The 22,575-nt window shown below is 35.6% G+C and overlaps 3 protein-coding genes across 4 annotated transcripts; 2 read left to right on the forward strand and 1 right to left on the reverse strand.

The window, feature by feature from the left end:
* Positions 1-1,225: 1,225 nt before the first annotated feature.
* On the forward strand, positions 1,226-4,310 carry LOC122602394 (dihydrolipoyl dehydrogenase, mitochondrial-like). The gene is made up of 2 exons (XM_043775087.1): positions 1,226-1,595; positions 2,824-4,310. Exons 1-2 carry the CDS (start codon positions 1,338-1,340, stop codon positions 4,072-4,074), a joined length of 1,509 nt encoding a protein of 502 aa, XP_043631022.1. The 5' UTR covers positions 1,226-1,337; the 3' UTR covers positions 4,075-4,310.
* Positions 4,311-6,154: 1,844 nt separating this feature from the next.
* LOC122610755 (dihydrolipoyl dehydrogenase, mitochondrial-like) lies at positions 6,155-8,867 on the forward strand. The gene is made up of 2 exons (XM_043783717.1): positions 6,155-6,504; positions 7,475-8,867. Exons 1-2 carry the CDS (start codon positions 6,211-6,213, stop codon positions 8,723-8,725), a joined length of 1,545 nt encoding a protein of 514 aa, XP_043639652.1. The 5' UTR covers positions 6,155-6,210; the 3' UTR covers positions 8,726-8,867.
* Positions 8,868-9,020: 153 nt separating this feature from the next.
* LOC122610764 (SAC3 family protein B) lies at positions 9,021-20,722 on the reverse strand. Of its 2 annotated transcripts, XM_043783725.1 has the most exons (17): positions 20,492-20,722; positions 20,276-20,383; positions 19,828-20,016; positions 18,669-18,890; positions 18,301-18,390; positions 17,694-17,849; positions 17,218-17,442; positions 16,305-16,552; positions 15,221-15,321; positions 14,913-15,128; positions 13,638-13,865; positions 13,467-13,558; positions 12,873-12,966; positions 12,537-12,629; positions 11,395-12,164; positions 10,872-10,986; positions 9,021-10,766 (listed from the first exon to the last, which is right to left on the reverse strand). In XM_043783725.1, exons 2-17 carry the CDS (start codon positions 20,377-20,379, stop codon positions 9,147-9,149), a joined length of 4,563 nt encoding a protein of 1,520 aa, XP_043639660.1. In that variant the 5' UTR covers positions 20,380-20,383; positions 20,492-20,722; the 3' UTR covers positions 9,021-9,146. The 2 variants fall into 2 exon arrangements, with proteins under 2 accessions (XP_043639660.1, XP_043639664.1); XM_043783729.1 differs by lacking the exon at positions 17,218-17,442.
* Positions 20,723-22,575: the final 1,853 nt, after the last annotated feature.

The raw sequence follows: 22,575 nt of genomic DNA on the forward strand, positions 1-22,575 counted from the left end.
TGGGCTTGATTTGAAAAGTTCTCAAAAGTTCTCGCAAAAAAAAAGGTTCTCAAAATAACTTTTCACTATATATATATATATATATATATATATATATATATATATATCATCAAAGAAATTCAATACTCAAAGTCTCAAACCCTCACATTTGTTTTCACTTTTAATGCTCTTAAATGCAACTTCTATCTCCGCAATCGTCCCACAATAAAATTACATCAAGGATTGAGAAAACGCACCATACTAAAAACAAAAGGGGGCATTAAATATGTCTTGCTATATGTTTCTCTACTGATTATTTCTCCGTTAACCGGAGATACTTGCCATAAAGTTTTTCCGACAAATATGGTGGTGTCGGAGCTCCGATCAGTGGTAATGTTAATGATGATAATGGATTCCTTCATGGATCATATCTGATGACATTAGTTGGTAACAAAAATATTGGGTTATGTATAATAGATCCAATATAATTTGGGTTTTTGGGTAAAATAGAAGATAGGTAAATTTGTTGTATTCTGTGGGCTGTAACAGTTTGGGGTGTAGCGGTGGTTGTGTAGAGATGCTTCGTTGACGGTATTCACATTTTTGACGAGATTTTTAAGATCTCTGACAAAGCCAACAACAAAATAGATCAAAATGAAAATGAGATTTTTGTAGCCTCTTCACTATATTTCCCAAATGAGAAATAATAGTTTCATACGTTTTCTGGTGGTAGGAAACTGGAAATGATGATACATATTTATACTTGTATCTATTTTATTATAGAGTATAATTCATTACAAATTAATGAGTCGAACACTCCATGTAAGCTTAAATGAATAAGTGATAACCATGTTAGATTTTTAAAATTAATAAAAATTCAGTGGTAACCTGTAACCTTTTTAACAAGTCACCCATTACATTTTTCGGACAAAATCAGTAGTTAATTACATAAAATAAATATTTTACATGATCATTACATAACAGAGTTACACTCAGAGTTTTATATGCTAAAAGTAAAAAAACCCTCAAATCTTTTAAACAATTATTCTAATTCTATTTTCTTTAGTATCAATGGAGTAAATTATAATGATTATTATGGTTTCTAATGAAATAAATAAGCAGTCAAAATACACATACGAAAAAGTCAAAAATTACACAAGATTGAATACCTCTATTTTTCCAAATAATAATGTTTTGCATATCATTTTAGTTGTTCTTTTTCTGCTTAAGTTTATTTTTTATAATTAACAATTAAGCAAATCAATCAATAATACATACATACATACAACAGCAACACACTTTCATCTCAAATTCGATACCTAATAAAAACAGAACCTTGATTTAAAAAAACAAAAAAAATGGCGATGGCGAATTTGGTAAGAAGGAAGACATCAGATGTAATCAGGTATTCATTTTCATTATCAAATACTAGTTTTTCTAGAGGCTTCACATCATCGTCGGGATCTGATGAAAACGACGTCGTTGTGATCGGCGGCGGTCCTGGTGGTTATGTGGCGGCTATCAAGGCCGCTCAGTTAGGGTTCAAAACTACCTGTATTGAGAAACGTGGTGCGTTAGGTGGTACTTGCCTCAACGTCGGTTGTATTCCGTCTAAGGTATCACTCACTCTATATCTATTTATCAATCCATCTGTATGTATCTATTTATCTGTATCTATATGTTGTTACTTTTATGTTTTTCCTTTAAAAAAAAAAATAAAACAGAAATATATATTTGAGTTTTTTTTTTTTTTTGTCTGTAGCTAGGGTTTGGATCTAGTGATTGAATATGAATATATGAATTTATATGTGATCTGATATGCTGCTTTGACTTAACTTTAATATGTTATATAACTAAACGGATAAACGGAGGGCGAGTCGGATGTACATGGTTTTCCTGACTACCCCAAGATGTTGACCTTTGAAGGTTTAAACCCGATACCTCTTGTGAGAACATCAGTACGCCTGACCACTAGGTTTAATATACTGTTTATCGTAAATCTGTATGTATATGTATATATATGCGTGTGTGTGATCATGGATATGAGACTTGTAAAGTTAGCACCTTGCAACATAAGCATACTCTAAGATAAGTAATCTACTATTAAGTGCTTGTTTTGGTGGTGAAAGTAGCAAATTTTGTTTGTAAGTATAACCTTAAAGTTTATATCTCAAAAGAGCTCAAGAATCAGTGTGAGTTGAAAATATGCAATTTGCAATCCCAAACACACTGCGTTGATCGCTGTATATATGGCAGGAGTTGTGCTCACTTTACCATCCTAATGTATTGAATCACATTTTTTGACGGTTTATTCGAAGGTTCTAGTAACCTAGTTTTCTGCAATGTTGTGGTGCTTATATGATTCCTATTTTATGTATTGATATTAGTCCATTAGTGATCTGCGTTATGCAGTCCCAAAGTGGTCAAATATACCAATTGAGGGCCAGCTTTTGTGAATGGCGGTGTTCTTAGAGGAAAAAATTTTGTTGCGAATTTTTTTTTTTAAATTTACAAGTGGCTTTGTTGAGTTTATACAATCAGATCAAATTTCGTCTAAAATTGATAGCAGCAACCTTTAGTTCCAATCCATGACAGGCATAATCTTAGGTTTAAAAGTTTCACATCCGGATCTTGTAATAGTGCAAAACACTGTTAAAAGGTATTTTATGGATAGCTAAATGTGTAATGTATGTCACCTTGAAGAGCAGTGATCTTATTGATACTAAAAACATGGTTTCAGGTGGCTGAAATGTTTTTCATATTCATCTACTTTTACTTCCAATGCCTCATTTATAAGTTGCTTAACATGAACTTATCTTGATCATCTGTAAAATTAATTTTTAGGCGCTTCTTCATTCAACTCACATGTACCATGAGGCCAAAACTACCTTTGCTAAGCATGGTGTTAAGTTTGATAATGTTACTGTTGATCTTGCTGAAATGATGGGCCAAAAAGACAAAGCCGTGTCGACTCTTACGAAAGGTATTGAAGGCCTATTTAAGAAAAACAAAGTAACATATGTAAAGGGATACGGGAAGTTTCTTTCACCTTCAGAAGTTTCCGTTGACAACATTGACGGTGGCACCACCGTAGTGAAAGGAAAAAACATCATAATTGCCACTGGGTCTGATGTCAAAGGACTACCCGGGATCACGATTGATGAAAAGAGAATTGTTTCATCTACCGGAGCTTTAGCTTTGACAGAAATCCCTAAAAAGTTGATTGTCATTGGGGCGGGTTACATAGGCTTGGAAATGGGGTCAGTGTGGGCTCGTCTTGGCTCAGATGTTACAGTTGTAGAGTTTGCACCTAATATTGTTCCGGCAATGGATGGTGAGATCAGAAAGCAATTCCAGCGGTCTCTAGAGAAACAAAAAATGAAGTTCATGCTCAAAACAAAAGTGGTAGCAGTTGACACTTCATCCGACATTATCAAGTTAACCATTGAACCATCAGCTGGTGGTGATCAATCCGTGCTTGAGGCTGATGTTGTTCTTGTTTCAGCTGGCCGAAACCCATATACATCTGGACTTGGTTTGGAGAATATCGGTGTGGAGACCGACAAAATCGGTCGAATCCCAGTAGATGGTAGGTTCACGACAAATGTAAAGGGTGTTTTCGCCATTGGTGATGTTATTCCTGGGCCTATGTTGGCTCACAAAGCTGAAGAAGATGCTGTTGCGTGTGTGGAGTTCATTGCTGGCAAGGAAGGGCACGTAGACTATGATAAGGTGCCTGGTGTTGTTTACACACATCCTGAGGTGGCATATGTTGGAAAAACAGAGGAGCAGGTTAAGGAGCTTGGAATTTCTTACAGTGTAGGAAAATTTCCCATGTTGGGAAACAGTAGGGCTAAGTCGATTGATGATGCTGAAGGGATGGTGAAGATAATAGCCGAAAAAGAGACAGATAAGGTGATTGGTGTGCACATTATGTGCTCAAATGCCGGTGAGCTTATTCATGAAGCTGCTTTAGCGTTAACTTATGATGCATCAAGTGAGGATATTGCACGCACGTGTCATGCTCACCCTACATTGAGCGAGGCTGTGAAAGAGGCCGCCATGGCAACTTATGACAAGGCCATTCACATATAGGAAGTGCATGGTACGTATTATGTGTTTGTACCTGCTTTTTTCTGATGTTTTGTTTGAGGAATTTGGAATGATAGATGGAAAGGTCTTATAAAACATTTTGAGCACTACGTGACTTAAAGTGGTTGAACATAATTTGATTTGGATGTTGGATTCAACTTCTAGTCAATCAACAGATTTGCTTGAACTTGTTTTTGATTTGCTTAATAATAGTGTAAGAGGATGTCCCTTTTGATACATTTGTGCAAATTTCTGAGGGTGTGAAGTGCACCTATGCAAGTATATTCATTGACATCTTATACTTCCCCTCATAATCATATCGGCTCTGATATCATGTTTATTGCTTAAATCGATTTAGTTAAATACATGTTTGATATCTTGAACAGAATAAACAGTGTGATCTTATGCTGAAATAATAAATCTCTGAATAGTTATTTGAAGTTTTTCCCTTGGTTCTGTTCCTTCTATGTGGATTTTGCAAGATGTGTAGTGGTGATGGTTGTGTCGTGCAGTTCGAGAGGATGAATGTCTTAAAGATTGTACAGGGCTTTTGATAGTTCATGCTTCTCTTTTTATTTTTTTTACAAAAATAAGGTTTCAAATATCTTTCTCAAAAAAGTCTCTGAATAATTAAGTATAAATATATGTATTATGTATAATAATTTAGTGTCATTTACACTATTCAACTACTGTTGCAAATCTGCTTATGTCAAAAACTTTATTCGACTCCCACTAACACAGTGCGGTGCAACCAAAAGCTACAGCCGATACTCGACAACAGGCAATGTAACTCTAGGTTGTCGCTACAACCAATTTTGCCAATGATGCTGATAATAGGGAGGAGTGTAATGCACCAAACCTGAAACCTAGTTGAGACATGACCAAGCCTGACCCGAACCAACCCGCTTTAGAAGCTAACAATTTGGTTTTCGGCTCATAAGTTTACCACATGTTCAGGCTCAGTCCGGTCAGGGCCAAAAACCAGAAACCTATCTCTTTTCTGTCCGAATGAAAATTGAAAAAGAAAGGATTTTCCCACGCCTTGACAAACAGACTAAACATATGATTTGACATTAAAGCTCTACTATTTACACCTAAAAATCGCCACATGAGCAAACTAACAGCATTGCCTCAGGCATTAAAATTCCTACCACTACTTGAAATACATTGCAATATGACACTCGCAACTTACCAACTAGTGGGAGGAATTGGCACACACCAACATTAGACAAGAATTCCAATGCACCCCGTCTTTAGTCTCGAGAAGAATTGAAGATGGCAGTCTTTGATGGCGGGATGCATATAATTACTTGTGTATACGTACTCCAAGATGCTCTCGTTCGCTAATCAAGCGAGATCTTACACTCGCTGGTTAAAAGTATCCGCTTCTTTTTCTCGATCATGATTCTTTTTTATTTCTTTTGTTTTGGACAAGGGAAATGCACAATGTCATTGTCAGAGTACTTAATAATGCATCACAAATGAAAGTTCTGCAACAGTATGATACACTACATTTCTAACAAGGAATGTGATTAGTTCAATATGATTATTTTTCATACCTTGGGTCTTATGATTCTCAACTTTAATGTTACCTCAGATTTTCTTCTTGTAATCTTTCCCTCTTTTGTTACCTCAATTTCTCAGGTATGAGTTAATAGTAGGAGTTGTGTTATACCATCTTGCTAAACCTTTTAATTAGAACGTCAGTTATGAATTTATGATTAAAAAAAATTGTTTTTCATCATCAGTCCACCGGACCGGGGTAAGTGGTCAACCGTGTCGGCACACACAGCGTGGTTGTTCAGTTTGATGTATTAACGTAACTATCATTTTGGTGTTGTGTTATATGAACCGAACTTAAATACATGAGACTGATTAGTTATTTAATAACATTTAAAATTTTATATATTTGTATTTGGAAATCATTGAATGAATGAAGAAGATTACATGATATGATATGAATAATAATGAGTGGTTGAATATTTTTATTACAAAAATAAAGAAATCCTTGACAACACCCAAACACTATTTATATATGATGAAAACGGACAAACTACAGAGATAAAAGCTCAGTGGCTTCGAAAATTCTCATATTCATATTCCAGTCTTCTTCTTCTTTTTTTTTTTGAAAAAAGAAAAATGGCGATGGCAAATATAGCAACAAGGAAGGCCAAAAACATCTTAAACATATCATCAGATGCACTGAGGTACTGCTATTCCTTCTCATTATCATCATCCTCTACCACTAGTTTTTCTAGAGGCTTCGCATCCTCTTCAGGATCTGATGAAAACGACGTCGTCGTCATCGGCGGCGGTCCCGGTGGTTACGTGGCGGCCATCAAAGCCGCTCAGCTAGGGCTCAAAACTACCTGTATTGAAAAACGTGGTGCCTTAGGTGGTACCTGCCTCAACGTTGGCTGTATTCCTTCCAAGGTACTGCTCGCTCTATTATTATATATGTTTCTGATTTTTCATTTATTTATTTTATTATAAGAAATTAATTAATTGCTGTGTCTGTGTCTGTGATTATTATTAATTATGGTTAACTGAAGGTTATTTTCTATTAATAATTTTCAAACAGTAACAAGTGTAGGTATTTTGTTATGTGAAAACGACATTATGTCTCATTTAATTAGGTTGGTTTATTTGTTTGTGGTTGTATCAAGTCACTAATTCTCCGTCCATATGTATATAAACATATACGAGAGAAAGGTACCCGTCCGTTGCCACGTTGATGGAGGTGGCGATGTAATGGGCTAATGGCGGCGGCCGTGGTGGCAGTTGCGCCGGTGAGTAATGGAAGTTATTAATGTAATGTGGCTACGATGTATGGTACATCATGCATTAGAATGTGTACATTGTTGAAACTTAAAATCAATATTGAAATTTTAAGTTCAATGTTGAAAATCAAAAGTAAATTTGCTTTATAATATAGTATAGATATAGATATAGATATACTCTGTGTATGTGTATGTGCTTGTGTCAGACAGAAGGAAGGTTTATTTAGGTAGCTAGGAAATATGAAAAATGTAGAAAGTACATTTGCTGCTTCAGTTTCAGACGATTGTTGATCGAGCATGTGTAACTGCTGGTTGTGTATTCTGCATTTTGAGATTTTAAGATTATATATCTTGTTTCTGCCAAACTGATTCTCATGCTCATAATGACAACTTACACAAACCTTTTGTATTATAAAAGAGCATTAGTACAATTGTAACTATGGCTGTGATGACATTTTATTTGAAGTACTGAATGCCTTCTCCTGTAAAGATCTGTTTTATCATTCCAGAATTAGCTTATATATACATGTTCTCTTTTGTTGAATAGTTTCTTTGAAATCGTTATTAGTAAGTTACTTATTCTGACATATTTCCTTTTACCAAAATATTTGGTTGATGTTCAGGCACTTCTCCATTCTTCTCACATGTACCATGAGGCCAAAACTAGTTTTGCTAAGCATGGTGTGACCTTTGATAACGTTGATATCGATGTTGCTGCCATGATGGGCCAAAAAAATAAAGCCGTGTCGACTCTCACCAAAGGTATCGAAGGCCTTTTCAAGAAAAACAAAGTGACTTATGTCAAGGGCTACGGGAAGTTCCTCTCTCCCTCTGAAGTTTCTGTTGACACCATTGACGGTGGCACCACCGTTGTGAAAGGCAAAAACATCATCATTGCCACTGGATCTGATGTCAAAGGACTACCCGGGATTACAATTGATGAGAAGAGGATTGTATCATCAACTGGAGCTTTAGCTCTGACAGAAGTCCCCAAGAAGCTGGTTGTTATCGGGGCAGGCTACATAGGCTTGGAGATGGGGTCAGTCTGGGGCCGTCTTGGCTCAGAAGTCACGGTTGTTGAATTCGCACCCGACATCGTCCCGTCAATGGATGGTGAGATCCGCAAGCAATTTCAAAGGTCACTCGAGAAGCAAAAGATGAAGTTCATGCTCAAAACAAAAGTGGTAGCAGTTGACACTTCAACCGACATTGTGAAATTGACCCTCGAACCATCAGCCGGTGGTGAACAGACTATACTTGAGGCAGATGTTGTTCTTGTCTCTGCAGGTCGAACCCCGTTTACATCTGGGCTCGGTTTGGAGAACATTGGTGTAGAAACTGACAAAATTGGCCGAATCCCAGTAGATGGAAGGTTTACTACAAATGTAAAGGGTGTTTTCGCCATCGGTGATGTCATTCCGGGGCCTATGTTGGCCCACAAGGCTGAAGAAGATGGTGTTGCATGTGTGGAATACATTGCAGGCAAAGAAGGGCATGTAGACTATGATAAGGTACCTGGTGTTTGTTACACACATCCTGAGGTGGCTTCTGTGGGAAAGACAGAAGAGCAAGTGAAGCAGCTTGGGATTGCATACAGAGTCGGGAAGTTTCCGATGTTGGGAAACAGTCGAGCTAAGTCAATTGATGACGCGGAAGGATTAGTGAAGATTATAGCCGAAAAGGAGACGGATAAGATAATCGGTGTTCACATTATGTGTTCAAATGCGGGTGAGCTCATCCATGAGGCTGCTTTAGCCTTAACTTATGGTGCATCAAGTGAGGATATTGCCCGCACATGCCACGCGCATCCTACATTGAGCGAGGCCGTGAAGGAGGCTGCCATGGCTACCTATGATAAGGCGATTCATATATAGACCTTAAGGGATGTCATTTGTTTATTCGATTTTTGTTTCCCATTTGAATGTTGGATCCAAGTTCAACAAAACACATCAACTTGGTTTAACTGATTTTTTATATGCTTAATTGCTTAATAAACAACTTAAGTCTCTGCTTTAATCCCGTTGCTTTCATAATCGCAAAGATAAAATATTTGTGAAAGCTACTTCATGAGTGATGGGTCTATTTATTAATTATTACGGGACAGCTCATTATCTTATAGTAATTAATTTGTAAACTTTTAACAACCACCTTTTACATCAAGACAAAACAAACTGAAACGATGCTTGAATGATCATCGATTATAAGATATACAAATCTAATGTAACAAATTAGATACAGAAAGAATACATTTGCGGTTGCAAATAACCAAAATTCAACTCACTAAATTGCATTATATTAGAAGTACACGGATAGCTTCGTATCTATTCTATCCTGTACAATCTTACACTGCTCTAGCAATCTGCTTAACCTCCTCTCACTCTCCCTATCCTTCTTGCTCTCATTCTCCACATAAATCTTCCTTATTTCCTCTTCTGCTTCATCATCTCTACTAACCACCATTTCATCGTCTTCAGAGCGATCACAAACTACTGCTGTACTCATTTCCTTGTAAGTTGATTCCCGTCCTAAATCAGGCATGATGGGCGTGCAGCAGCTAACTTCTATCATTTCATCCAGAGATGGTGATATCAGCTGATACGATGTATCAAGACTTTCCGAAGCAAATTGAGACCGGATATCTTTTTGTTCCAAGATATACGCCGTTGAAATCTCACTATTAGATAAACTGATTAACTGCCAATTTAACACACGCCGGAATATCATGAGCCACTTTGGAGCTAGGTAATACATTGAACCATGTAGCTCGAGTCCCACACAACTTTGGATCAAAGCTGATGTTTCTTTTTGTGCCAAGGGCAATCCCATTAAAGGACTCAAGTAGCTGACCAGGAAGTGCTCGAGTACTTGTTTCTGGTTGTTGATATTGATCCCCGTCAGAGAACGATTACAACACCAAGATATGTCATTTGGAATAGAGGGTAATTTACAATTTCTTAATGCTTGTGTTAAAGGCCCAATTCTTGTAGCTGAACTCCATCCTAAACGAGGCAAATGAGATTCCAAAATTTGATAATCAGGCCCATTCAGTAATGAGATCTCAGGACAAGGCCAACAAATAGGATTTGACTTTGCAGCTTGAACGATATCTTTGATTGAGTCATCCACAGCATCGTTGATAACCACGATGCATTGTTCTGGGCTTATGTTATGAGCATCGAACTGCACAAATTGTAGGTGATTAAGAACTAATTCACGTGTTTTTACACAGTGAACAACGGGTTGTACTGGACTGTGACTCGCCAGCCACTCTAGCCCTTTTCTTAGAAATTCATCACTGAAAAAACCATCTAACGAAACAACTGAAAAGCAGATGATCTTTGATTTATCAACTTCATTGAGCCCCAAATTTTCAACTATGGTTGAGGGATCTGAGACACTTAAGATCAGAAGCGGCAAACATGACCCACAAGGTATCAATGATACAAGGTTAAAAAGCTGAAGCTTTTGGGCTTCCCACGATATCCCTTCAGATGCTAAGAACATGACAGCACTTGTACCCAAAACTGTTTCTTCAGCTAAACTATCAAATTCTATGTTGCGTACCACTGACAAATAGTAAGTCCAATCACCGGCTGATTTTCCATAATCCAATTTCTTCCATATTGACAGATTTTGCGAAGATGCTACTATATCATCACTATTACCAATATTTTCGGGCATAAGCTTATACCGAAGCCATGAGCCGAGATCCAAATCAGAAACTTTGGCCCTGGTTTCCAAGTCGAGAGACCAAAATAATAACTTCCAGCAAACACATTTGGGATATTGGTAACGTTGACCAAGAATAGGTGCTACCACATTGGAAACATGAACTGTCGACCACAATTGTTCTTGTTTCTCGTATCTTTCACACATTGCACGGTCAATATTGAAGTCCAGAGGAACTTTTGATAGCTTCATAGAAAAATAAAAATGAAATGAGAAGCATTATACCCCATGAAGCAAAATTGTTATTCGAAACTCACTGTACTGAGAATGAACTAAGAAGCATAAACACACCTCTTTATAGTGCCACATTGGCAATCCTAACGAAAGTGAGCTCAATGCAGCATTTGCTGCCAGTAGTTTTTTAATACGTAAATCCTTCTTTGTGGAAGCGCGTCGTCTCCAAAGCCTAAATAAAGAAAATATAAGATCAACCAAAATGTAGCGCATCTAAAAATTTAAGGCTGATAGAGATCACAACGTCGACTTTGTTAGTTAATAATGGTCGATCGCTCTAACTGCAGATAAAATGATTATATAGTTTGAACAAAACAGGTAATGTGGGTTAAAAGGCGTCCCATGTTAATTATTATTACTAATTACTAAAGCAGAATCTTTCTTTAATCATTGTATTCAAAGAATTTTCATTATCATTGAGATAAATGAAATCCTACTTATTTATAATTAAAGTCCACAATTTTGGGCAATAAGTGTTTTGCATTAAGCCAACCCAGCCTGTTTTCACCCGTATCACCAGTTTTTGACTGTTACCCAAGCCACCCATTTGTGCCCCTAGATCAATATAACAAACTGGCACCTCAGTATCAGCTTAAGTTTTGCCTCAGCAACTTCTTCATTTATAGAGGCATCGAGTTCAATTTCATTTGGCACTTCTTCAATCGCATTTTCAGGTTCTTTAGGTTCTAGATCCTCAAGAAAATCGGGCTGGACCAGTGAATCTTCAACAGGAAAATCCATCTGTACATCTGGCAATGTTTCTACTGTAAATTTTCTAGGTGAAGCTACTTGAGATGCTGCAGATATGTTTGATTGGTCCTGCTTCTCAAAAGAGTTCCTAAACTTCATATCAAAACCAGGATTCACAACACTCGCGGTGACAACCTTTGGAGATTTAAAAGAATTGATATTTTTAAAGATGTCCCGAGGTGAACGGCTTGCAACTTCTATGTGACGCTGATCTTCATCCCATGAGTCAACTACCGGTGGAGTAAAAACTGATTGCACTTTAGTTTCGTTTTTAACAATTTCATCTCCAACATCTGCCATGTGGCTATCCATGGGTTTGACAAAAGCCGGAGTCTTTTCACGAAGAGCAGGTGACTCTTCTTGCATAGGAGGCATCCGGAATTGAACCCCTTTTGGATCCTCAGCTGGGAAGGATGTTATCGGAGAAGATAAAACATCCTCAACAACAGTTGTTGATCTCTTCATATGAACAAGTTTTGAGCATTTCAAGGGATATTCACTATCTCCATTCAGAAACTGTCGCTCCTTTACCATATATGGCTCATCAAAATCCTTTATAGAGAATCCATGATATTCCAAAAGGTCTTCCAAGTTTTCGTCCTAGATACAGCAATAAAGAAACAATGTAAAAAAATCAAACATCCTTTATAAAGAATTAGAATGGATGAGGCAACTTCGATCCATTTACTTATAAACGAGTCTAGTACAGATAAAATATAACTTTTTTTCGAGAAAAATTACAGTTGGGTGGAAAAGAAAAGAGCCAGGCGGGTTGAGAGTAAAAAGTGTAACTTTATGCAAGTGTAACTTTTATACACAAAAGCTCCCAAATCAATTTATTTAAAAAATTGTTTCTAAAAAGTTTCAAATAAAAAGTGTTGCTAGTCAACATGGTCCATTCGCCAACCCAACTGGCCCACCTATTTTTTCCACTGCTAACAAGAGAGAAATCAGAAAACCTAGACACATTACCTCCATTCCAAGCCACTTGGCAACCTGGGATAGTGGTATGCCTTGGTTAGTCTGCAGGCCACTATGAAGAGAGGCAAGGGCCAGAGTCCGTAACTGGTAAGATGATAATCACAAATGAGTCATGACATGTATAAGCCTTGCCTTGAGTATATAGAATAATTCATATAAACAATTCAACTGTGTCAAAGTCAAATACAGATAATCACGCTAAAGTTACACGAACAAAAAAAGCAAGTATTACCACAAAAAAAATATTATTATCGTAAAATTAATCTATTATATTACACACTACAATATAATACTCGAGAAAATTAATAAGAAAGCAAAAGACTAGACCTTGCCAAAGTGAGCATGCATCAAGCATGCTTGAAGATAGCTAGCCTTTCTAACTAAACGAAAGAAAGCTATAAAATTACTAGTTCTGCAGGCTCTGGAACAACAAAATGAGAAAAAGTTAATGACAATATCGCTGACAATACTAAACGATTTACTAATGAATCAGTCAATTTGGGTTGTCGGTTATCTCGTATAGATATAAGCGACCAACAATAAAGGTAGTTAAAAAGTAAATGTCCCCATGGGTCAAACAGATTGAATCAAGTCAGAAGTCTATTTTGATTGCATAACACCTCGTAATATATTTTAAACCAAAGATTTAGATTCATATATTGTAATTGTAATGTTTTTGTAAGTGTAACTTATCACATTTTTAAATATATAAAAAATTTAGGAAATAAAAAAAAAAGATTTTGCAGGTCAACACAACCCAGCCCGTCCATCTCAATACATTCTAAAAATGACTGTGACAACCCATGCCTGCTTTGACCTGTTACAAGCCAAACCTGCTTTGACCTGTTATCTAACCCACCCATGATGTGGACGTGTGGTAACTACTTAGAAAATTATATACTTCATAAGAGACTATACAACCTAGCTACATTACGAGCAAACAGCACTTCTGCAGCTTGTCGAATCCCCGGTGTCATCTTTGCAAGATCGAGTGAGAGCTCTGACGGTTCAACCTACCATCATTATCCATTTGTCAGAAGACCAAGGACAAAAATCTAGTAGTATCATCTATCATGTTGACAAGTGACTTACTTTATAACCTGGATGTTTATCCAATTTGAGAAGGGCATAATAACCTCTAAATTCTCTTTCTGTAGGCACCTTTATTCCCTTCTTTCTGTGATCATCATACAACTGGAACAACTCAACAGATGTTTTGTTCATCTGTTCAATATTAAGATGTGCATCGAATCCCTCTGAAAAACCTTCTCCTTTCGTATATTGGCATAATTCATGCATAGCTATAATATGAAGCCGTATCTGACACCAACAAGTTAATGATTAATAGATCACTTCAGAAACAGGAATCGGAGTATCAAAATTCAGACCGTTTTCACCAAAATCATAGAGTAGAAGGATGGACTGAATAGTATATGTAGAGGTGGCAATATGGGTGTGTCAAGAGGATTGAGTGATGAGTCATAGCAAGTAGATAATTGTCGGGAGACAAGTAAAGATATCTTCTAGCGTATTAAAGATGATTACAGAAATTATATTACTTCCACAATAATCTAACCTCTGAACTAATCAACTAAATGAGTTAGGAAGCTACACGTTAAAAGTACAACTTAGAAAGATAAACATAACCCAGATTGCCCCCATCCAAAAGTAAATATGTTGGAATCTTCATTGATAACACTATGGTCTTTAGTGCTTAAGCATCCTACAAAGTAATGAGTAGGTTGTAACATAATATGATGCCACCAAACTTGCACAATGTAGCGATTTATAATAGGACATTATAATATTATTACTTTGGAAACTAGTAGATAATACAAGATATAGATTAGTTGTTAGAAATAGATACAAAGTATATCTTCGATTAACAAGCATAATGATGTTTGAGATGTCAATTAAGAGCTGGATACTTGTAAACAAATCCAAAATGGACTGCATTGTATCCCAATCAAGTCCAGTGGGTCACATCCAAATACTAAAGAGGGAACAAGTCAAATGAGTCCAACAGAATGAAATTCACTCCAAGTCAATTTTATATGCATGGAGCCTTCTTAATCAGATTATTATTGTAATAACCAAAATAGTCATACAACCCTCTTAGTCATAACCAAAGCAATAGTTGTTTGTAATAAAAAATTAGAATGTAGACAAAAAGGTGTATGTGGGACCTGTTGGTCACCCAACATGAACCAACTCATCTAGACCCATGCCTAGAATGACCCTTTTTGATCCCTGCTAACATTTTGCTGTTACACAATTCTTCAACTCAGCCCATTTTACCACCTCTAATGTTATATAAAGGTGAATTGTCCAAATGGAGTAACAGTAGATTCTAAAATGAGAACAAACCATTTGCTCCAGCATAGTAATAGCCCCTAGATTAAATATATGCTGCATCCTGAGGTCCATCCTGACAGCCCTCATCCTGTCCCACAAGAAGTTGTATAAACCCAGAAATCTATCATCATAGGGTTGGTCCAGCAAGCTCAAAAGATAGTCCATCGTCTTCTGCAGGATTTCCATCGGGCGTATCAGTGCAGCTTCCCTCTCAGCTGTCCTAGTGTACTGTAAATTGTACAGAAAATGTCTTGATCCTTAAATCTTTTCAACAATAGAACAGTAAAACATAAGTCATCTAAAACAGACCTGGCGCTTACCTTCTTAACTGCAAGGGATCCAGTTGTCTGGTTCCTATCCCCATCCAGACGTTCATATTGATCAAGATCTCCTTTCCTCTCTCGCTCTGCTCTTTCTTGCTCTACAAGCAACAAAAAGTTAGTTCAAGATTGTTAAAAAGTAAAAATGACGATATGACATAGGTGTGCGGGTTGGTTATTGGGTCAACATGTGTTTGACTCAAAGAATTTGATTTTTGGTGCTGGTGAAACTGATTGCATAGGCCCATAACGCTTTTTAAAAAGTTTTGAATTAATTACAAATGATTAATGTATCAGATGAAATTAGAAAACTGTAACATTATAATAAAGAATCCAGCTTAATTAATAAATTCATTTAAGAGGTGTTAAAAATTAAGTATTAACTTCCGGTGACTTCAACTTGTTTGGATCTTTCTAAGCTACTTATTAAATCTAAGCCACTTGACCCATAACAGATAAACTGTAATCTGAATACCAGTCAAATTGACACCTCTATTGTAAATTTGTAATGCATATACACTAAGCATGCAATACTCCAGAGTCCAGCAAGGACTGTTGTCGGGCCTATTATAGAAAAAAGATAAAAGAATAAACAAGTGACTGAAACATCAAGCCACAAAAGATCTAATTTTTCACAAGGGTAAAATGGGTACCATAAAATCACTAAGAACTTACTAAGAAAATGGTAATATGGGTACCACAAAAGGATCGGTAAGAACTTACTAAGAAAACAAACAGACTTTGAATACCAAATTTTGTTCCTTCTCATAAAGGTGATCCGTTTGATGACAAAACAAATACCGAAAAATATCACCTTGAACTATTTGTTTGGTAAAATTTAGCTAAACTAAAAAAGAATCATTTGTGCCCTTTTAAGAACCTATAGATGAAAAACTGAACCATCAAATGGCTTCCCCAATGCATAGATAACTATGAGTCTATGAAGCCTAATAGCCCTTGCACCATGCATTAATATTTGTTCTTCCTTCCCATAATTCCAAAAAAATAAATAATAGGTCATTAAAAATATGTAGCTCCCTATAAATACATGCAGTTCAAATTATGTTGTTATAAAACAATGTACCTGGACACATATCAGGACAGTATCCAACTATAGCATTTGATGAATCTTGATCTTCACCGTCATTTTGTAAGTTGCTATTACGTAAATGACCCGTCATATCTGAAGCTTCCCCCATTAACTTTCTTTTGTCTGTGCCTAAATGATCAACCTGTTGTGATTTTTGGTTTCTGTTACCAGTCTCGCTTGGTTCAGGTTGGCTAAGTTCATCTTTAAAGCGGGCCATTCTCTTTGCTTTGGCTTGCAATTCTCTGCAGTATTATTGAAATTATTTTTTTTTAATGAATGAAACATGCATGTAGAGTGTTTATATGTTAATTCAGTAGGTCGATATAGAGTTGGCAATTTCTAACCGTTTACTTAGAGCCTGTTATGTTGAGGATTTAGGAAAGAGAAAATAGGAACGGAAATGAAGAATGTAATTGGTCTATCGATAGGTATTTTGAAATTAAAACTCAGATCCGCAAGATAAGAAATTTGTCATTCCTGCCTATGGGTGGGTTTAGTAGTTGATTCCCTATTTCATCAGGTGATATTTTACCTCTTAAGCGTCAAATGGGGTAGTATCAATGAATTAGCTTTAACTGAAACATGTGAAACATTTCTTATAGCAGATCTTTGAAAGGAAAGCTACAATAACAATAACTTCATTATCTATCTTCATATGATTGGTCAATATCATTTTTAACACATGTTTTTGTAAGTGTAGCTTTTCTCTATATGTAATGCATCTTCTAAATCAGTTTAACAAGTGAAGTAGATTGTTGTTGAAATTTTAAGTTTTGTAATAACAATTAGGCAAAGTATTCCGGGTCAACCCAGCCAAAACTGTACCCACACACTATCCGTTTTGACCGATTAACCTGAATCCATTTTCCTGGCCCACCCATTTTACCACCTACAGGCAATAGCATACCTTTCAGTGTCATCTAGCACAGAAGAGCTGTCATTTCCCTGCATCCCTGGATCAGTTGATGTTGTAAAAGGTAACCTACTTCGTTTTAGAACGGAGGAATTGATTGGATTGTTTACAGGTGCGTTTGGTCTATCAAACTTGGCATATGGAGGATGCCAAACATGGCTTTGTGGACCAGTATGACTATTGGGCCTTGTACTTGATCTCGGAGGTGATACAGAAGGCCTAGACAAAAAAAAAACACAGAAAAAAAAATGCTCAAAACCAAAAAGAACCAAATTATAATATGTCAATATCAAAGGTGACATGCCAAAGGCAAAACCCTGGGAACTTGGTAGAGCAACAATACCCTAGAGCCTTCTGAAATGACAATATCCCTGATTCTATTACGAAATAATGTCAGGAACTTCTAGAAACAACAAATAGCCTTTGAACTTTACAAAAATATAATCCGCCAAGAGTCGATAGCATCATACCTTTCAGTGTCATCAAGTACAGAGCTGTGATTTCCCTGCAACCCTGGATCAGTTGATGTCGTAAAAGGTAACCTGGTCCCTTTTAGAACAGGGAAATTGATTGGATTGGTTGCAGGTACTTCGGGTTCATCAAGATCGGCATATGATACAGAAGGCCTATACACCCACAAAAAGAGCAAAATAAGTGTTCAAAAACTAAAAGAACATCCAAACTACAATATCGAGTATGACATTCCAAAGGCAAAAACCCTGGTAACTCGTTAGAACAACACCACCCTTGAGCCTTCTGGAATGCAGAATATCTCCTGGTTCTAGAACAGAAAGACTAAATAATCCTGGAACTTTTAGAAACAACAGTTGACCTTTGAACTTTCCAAAAATGATAAAATACGCCGTCCGACATTTAGAGTTAATGAGCAACCCCTCAACTTTCACAGAGTGAACATAAGGTTATGCACCTAGTGCATGAAATCATGGGAATAAAATGTCAACAGCAATGTATCAATATCTATTCACCAGCAGCCAACACATAAGACTTATACCAGAAGAAAAAGTTCATAGGCGCATGCAGGGACGTAGTATCATCGAGCTTGAAAGTTAACTCTACCTTCTAGTTTCTCTTGAAGGACCAGAACCTTCTCCAGGATTGTTTCTTTGCGAAAAATGAGGATATTTGGTTCTTTGGGCAACAGAGTGGCTGCAAGTATATAAACAACATAACTCAATACACATCAAAGCTTAAAGAATTGTGGGGTGCTCATTATGGTTTTTGGTTCCTGTTTTCAAGGAGTATTACTGTATTGCAATCTCTGGCGTCTCATTAGTTTTCAGTAGATTGTTCCTTTGATGTAGAAAAAACATGAAGTTGACATAATTTAGAAAAGTATTTCAATTTCAACCAAAAATGTACCAACAAACTACCCACTTTGACCCAAAACTGTTTGTCTGACCAACTTCTAGTCAATAGCATCATACCTTTCGGTGTTATCAAGTACAGAGCTTCCATTCCCACGCAACCCTGGATCAGTTGATGATGTGAAAGGCAGCCTAGTCCTTTTTGGAACTGGAAAATCACTTGGATTGGTTACAGGTGCTTTGCTTTTAAAAGGATCAGTAGATGGTCGATGCCAAGCATTACTTTGTGAACCACCTTGACTAGTGGGCCTTGTACTTAACCTGGGAGGAGAAAAAGAAGGCCTGGACAAAGAAATAAGAAAAGGAAAATGTTCAAAAACCGAATAATCATCCGAACTAAAGTATTGAATATGAAATGCCAAAGGCAAAATGGAATGACAGAAGACAGAGAATCCCCATATTATAAAAATAACAAAAGTAATTACCCACAAAAACTTTTAGAAATAACAGATGGTTTTTAAACTTCCAAAAAATGATAAAATACGCCGCCAGACCATTATGATAAAAATTATACAATTAACAATAAAAGAAATTTTAAAATAAAAACCCTCAAATCTCACAGAATGAACATGGGATCATGCACCTAATGAATAGCATCACGGTTTGTGAAAATCTACACCAAGTAACCAATGGATCAAAATATATTCAATAACACCTAATTCTTTGAAATAAAGCTAGTAAAAAAGTTTGTACAGGTATATGCATGGACGGCAGATAAGCGACCTTGGACGTTAAACTTACCTCTTAGTTTCACTCGAAAGACCAAAACCTTGTCCTGGATTATTTATTTAATTTAAAGGAGAAGATTTAGTTGTCCGAGAAACAGAGTGGCTGCAAGTATGTAATAAGCATAAACCAAAATCTAGGGACTGATTAGTTAGAGAAAAATGAGGCACTTATCTTGAAAGGTTATCTAAAAACCTTGAAAAACATAAAAACATGTACGGATTTTATAACTAAATTTTACAGTTCATAACTTCCTTGCCTTCTCTAACATGGAAAATTAAAATAAATGCACATGTTTTCAAAATTTTCATTAGATTGCCTGAGATACCAAAAAAAAAAACACCCTAATTTTCTAAAAATAGATGAGAGATTAGAGAATAGTTACTGTAACTAAATGCACCCTTACCAGCTGGATAACTTTCTAACATAAAAACAACAAAAAGAATATTAACTAGTTATACTTTTATAAAAAAAAAAAAAAAAAGTAACTTGCCTCCCTACAGCAGTTGTTGAGTTTTGCAGAGCATCTTTATACGTAGATAGTATAGGTGGCGATCTTGTCCTTTTCAAATCCTGAACTTGGTTTATCGGAGGAAAATCAGTTTCCCGATTATGTGATGGAAAAACGGGCGCTCCTACAGGATTTTGATGACCTTCATGCTTTACGGAAGAACCATTGAACCTAGACGATACAATGATGAAGTATATATCATTTGTGACTTCTTAGATACACTATAATTAATCATATCATATCACTAAACCGACTGATTGGCTAGTTCTCATTTTTAAAAGTTTCTTACGAAAACAGTAATAGTATTCATCCGAATGCAGTATTTGCAACTTACTTACTCTTTTACGGGGCAGTAATATAATCACACTAACATGAATTACTAAAGTACGATACTAAATCAAAAGGAATAATCTTTAGATGGCTATTCTACCAGGACGACTGTGGTTGGGACGAAGCGTGCAAACCGAACAAAGGCTGTGGCTTTCCGGAAGCAGTACCGGGACCTTGGTTCTTGTTAAAATCATAAGCCCACATATCTCTTTGAATTCCAATTCCAATTGATCACAAATATGAATATGAAACCTAATTTTAGTAACAGTTTGAGAAAGATATTGATAGTAATAGTAATTAATAGATAAAAACAAACCTGCAAACTAGTAATTAGGGTTTCTGACTGACGTCTATTGATAAAAAAAAAAATGGATTGAATTTGGGGGGAAATGTGTGTATATATCGAAAGGGGGTGATTATTGAAGAAAGAAAAACCCTAAAATGATAAAAATCAGTTTCGAAAGGAGCTCTGATTTTGGAGGGGAAGCAGAAGCAACATAATTTTGTTTGATATGTTTTTGAATTTGAAGGAATGCTTTTATTCTGGCTTGTGGTTAACTGAAAACCTTTAACTACTCAAATTTAGGTTAATGACACTATATATAAATCTGGTAAATAATTTTTGGATGGTTTAGACTTTAGAGGGTGTTTTTTTTAACATTAATTAGAGGGTGTTTATGACTGAATTTTGAATTAATTATCTTATTATTTCGTTTAGATAATCAAAATAATGAAAAAATGTGTTTAAAATAAGTGATTATTTACATAGTTTTAAAAAAGCAAGTTGGACAGGTTTTAACGCATAATCAATTTTATATACGAAATACCAAACACCCTTTAGAAATTTGAAAAGACTATTTATATATGTCAAAAGTTAGAGGGTTATATATAACATATTATATTATTTCAAAAAATTTAAAGTATTGTCTTTATGTTTCCTTCATTATAAAGACTATGTTTTCAAATCATAAAAAATAAAAGTAATATCGTTGGTTTTGAGTATTAAACTTTCACCCACCATGGCATTACACTTCATTAAAAAACTCTATCACGTTTTAATTTATTTGGAACTAGTTAATTAAACCCGGGTTAAACCCGGGTTTTTGAAGTTAAATCAGCAATTTTGTTCAGATCTATTTAAATATTGTGCTAGCAAAATATGAGGGCTTGCCATTTTATTTTTTTTCTAAAAATAGTTTTTGAAAACAATTTTGTTTTATTAATATAAGAGATTTATTGTTTTTTATTGTTACATATTATATTGAATGGATTTTTTATATATATATTTCAAAGAAATGAATGAAAGTTGGTTTATTTTATCTAACATTCCTTGTGATATATGACCGGTTTGTAATGAGCTATCTGAAACTACCATCACTGGTTGTTTCCATGTTATGCCTTTGGTTATTTGGTAAAGGGGGTGATATTTATACAACAAAATTTAGTCATTTACAACAAAGATATAAATTGTATTACGCAGTGTACAACTGTATTAAGCATGATTTGTTTTAGATTGTTAAAATTTGTTGTAACAATATCACTTCCATTTAGTAAATGGTTAGCCCTTTATGCAACATCCCTCCTATATATGTTTTATCTATTTTAGACTCATTGAAACTTGACTTAACTACCCGATTAAGTCCTATCACGCATGCATCTATTTTGGGAAATTGTTTAAATATTTAGAAACCCAAAATATAATTTTCTTTAACAAATACAATTGTAATTTATGAACTCAAAAAATTATCAAGGGTGATGATCAGGTTTTTATCTATATCTATAAATTATATATATGTATGGCTACCATAGCCAAGAGAAAAAAATCATTTGAAGAGTAGATCTTAACCATCTAAATTCACAATCAAATTTAATCTTGACCATTTAAACTCAAAGTCAAACTATTTTACCTAAACAAGTCAAACTCTATATTCCATGTTAGTAATCCATCAAATGTTCGTAATTTCGTATGGTATTTATTCAAGTTCAAACTAAGCAGGTCAAACTTTTAATCATAATAATTGTGGTTTGTAATTTGACAGCTATTTTGTACCTAAAACAAATATATACTTTTACAATCCAATATACCATAAATAAAATACACAGCTATTTTGAATTATACATTCAAAAATATCACACCATATTCCTTAAAGTGATGTACTGTACCTAATACATACTAGCCTTGTACCCGCGCGATGGGGCGGGACATAGGAAAAAAACGCTGATTAAGTAGTTGTACCGTGTTATTACATGAATGTATGATTTAACTCAAGTGTTTCTTACCACCGTTATTATTTTAGAGTGAGCGTTTTTTATGTTGATTGATTATTAAATTCGGTAACGCATGTGTGTTTTTTTGGTATATTATGTGAGCAACTTAAGGAAAGGGACACGCGTAAGGTT

The sequence above is a fragment of the Erigeron canadensis genome, chromosome 1 (genome assembly GCF_010389155.1).
Source record: "Erigeron canadensis isolate Cc75 chromosome 1, C_canadensis_v1, whole genome shotgun sequence".
Classification (NCBI taxonomy): Eukaryota; Viridiplantae; Streptophyta; class Magnoliopsida; order Asterales; family Asteraceae; genus Erigeron; species Erigeron canadensis.

Bases quoted from the DNA above. Each gene is read 5' to 3' on its own strand.
- LOC122610755 (XM_043783717.1), top strand. From the start codon at position 6,211: ATGGCGATGGCAAATATAGCAACAAGGAAGGCCAAAAACATCTTAAAC. The intron at 6,505-7,474 runs GTACTGCTCGCT...GTTGATGTTCAG, and splicing joins TTGGCTGTATTCCTTCCAAG to GCACTTCTCCATTCTTCTCA.
- LOC122610764 (XM_043783725.1), bottom strand. From the start codon at position 20,379: ATGTGGGCTTATGATTTTAACAAGAACCAAGGTCCCGGTACTGCTTCC. The intron at 18,391-18,668 runs GTATGATGCTAT...ATATACTTGCAG, and splicing joins GTACTTGATAACACCGAAAG to CCACTCTGTTGCCCAAAGAA. The intron at 10,987-11,394 runs GTGCCAGTTTGT...TTCTTTATTTAG, and splicing joins AAACTTAAGCTGATACTGAG to GCTTTGGAGACGACGCGCTT.
- LOC122602394 (XM_043775087.1), top strand. From the start codon at position 1,338: ATGGCGATGGCGAATTTGGTAAGAAGGAAGACATCAGATGTAATCAGG. The intron at 1,596-2,823 runs GTATCACTCACT...ATTAATTTTTAG, and splicing joins TCGGTTGTATTCCGTCTAAG to GCGCTTCTTCATTCAACTCA.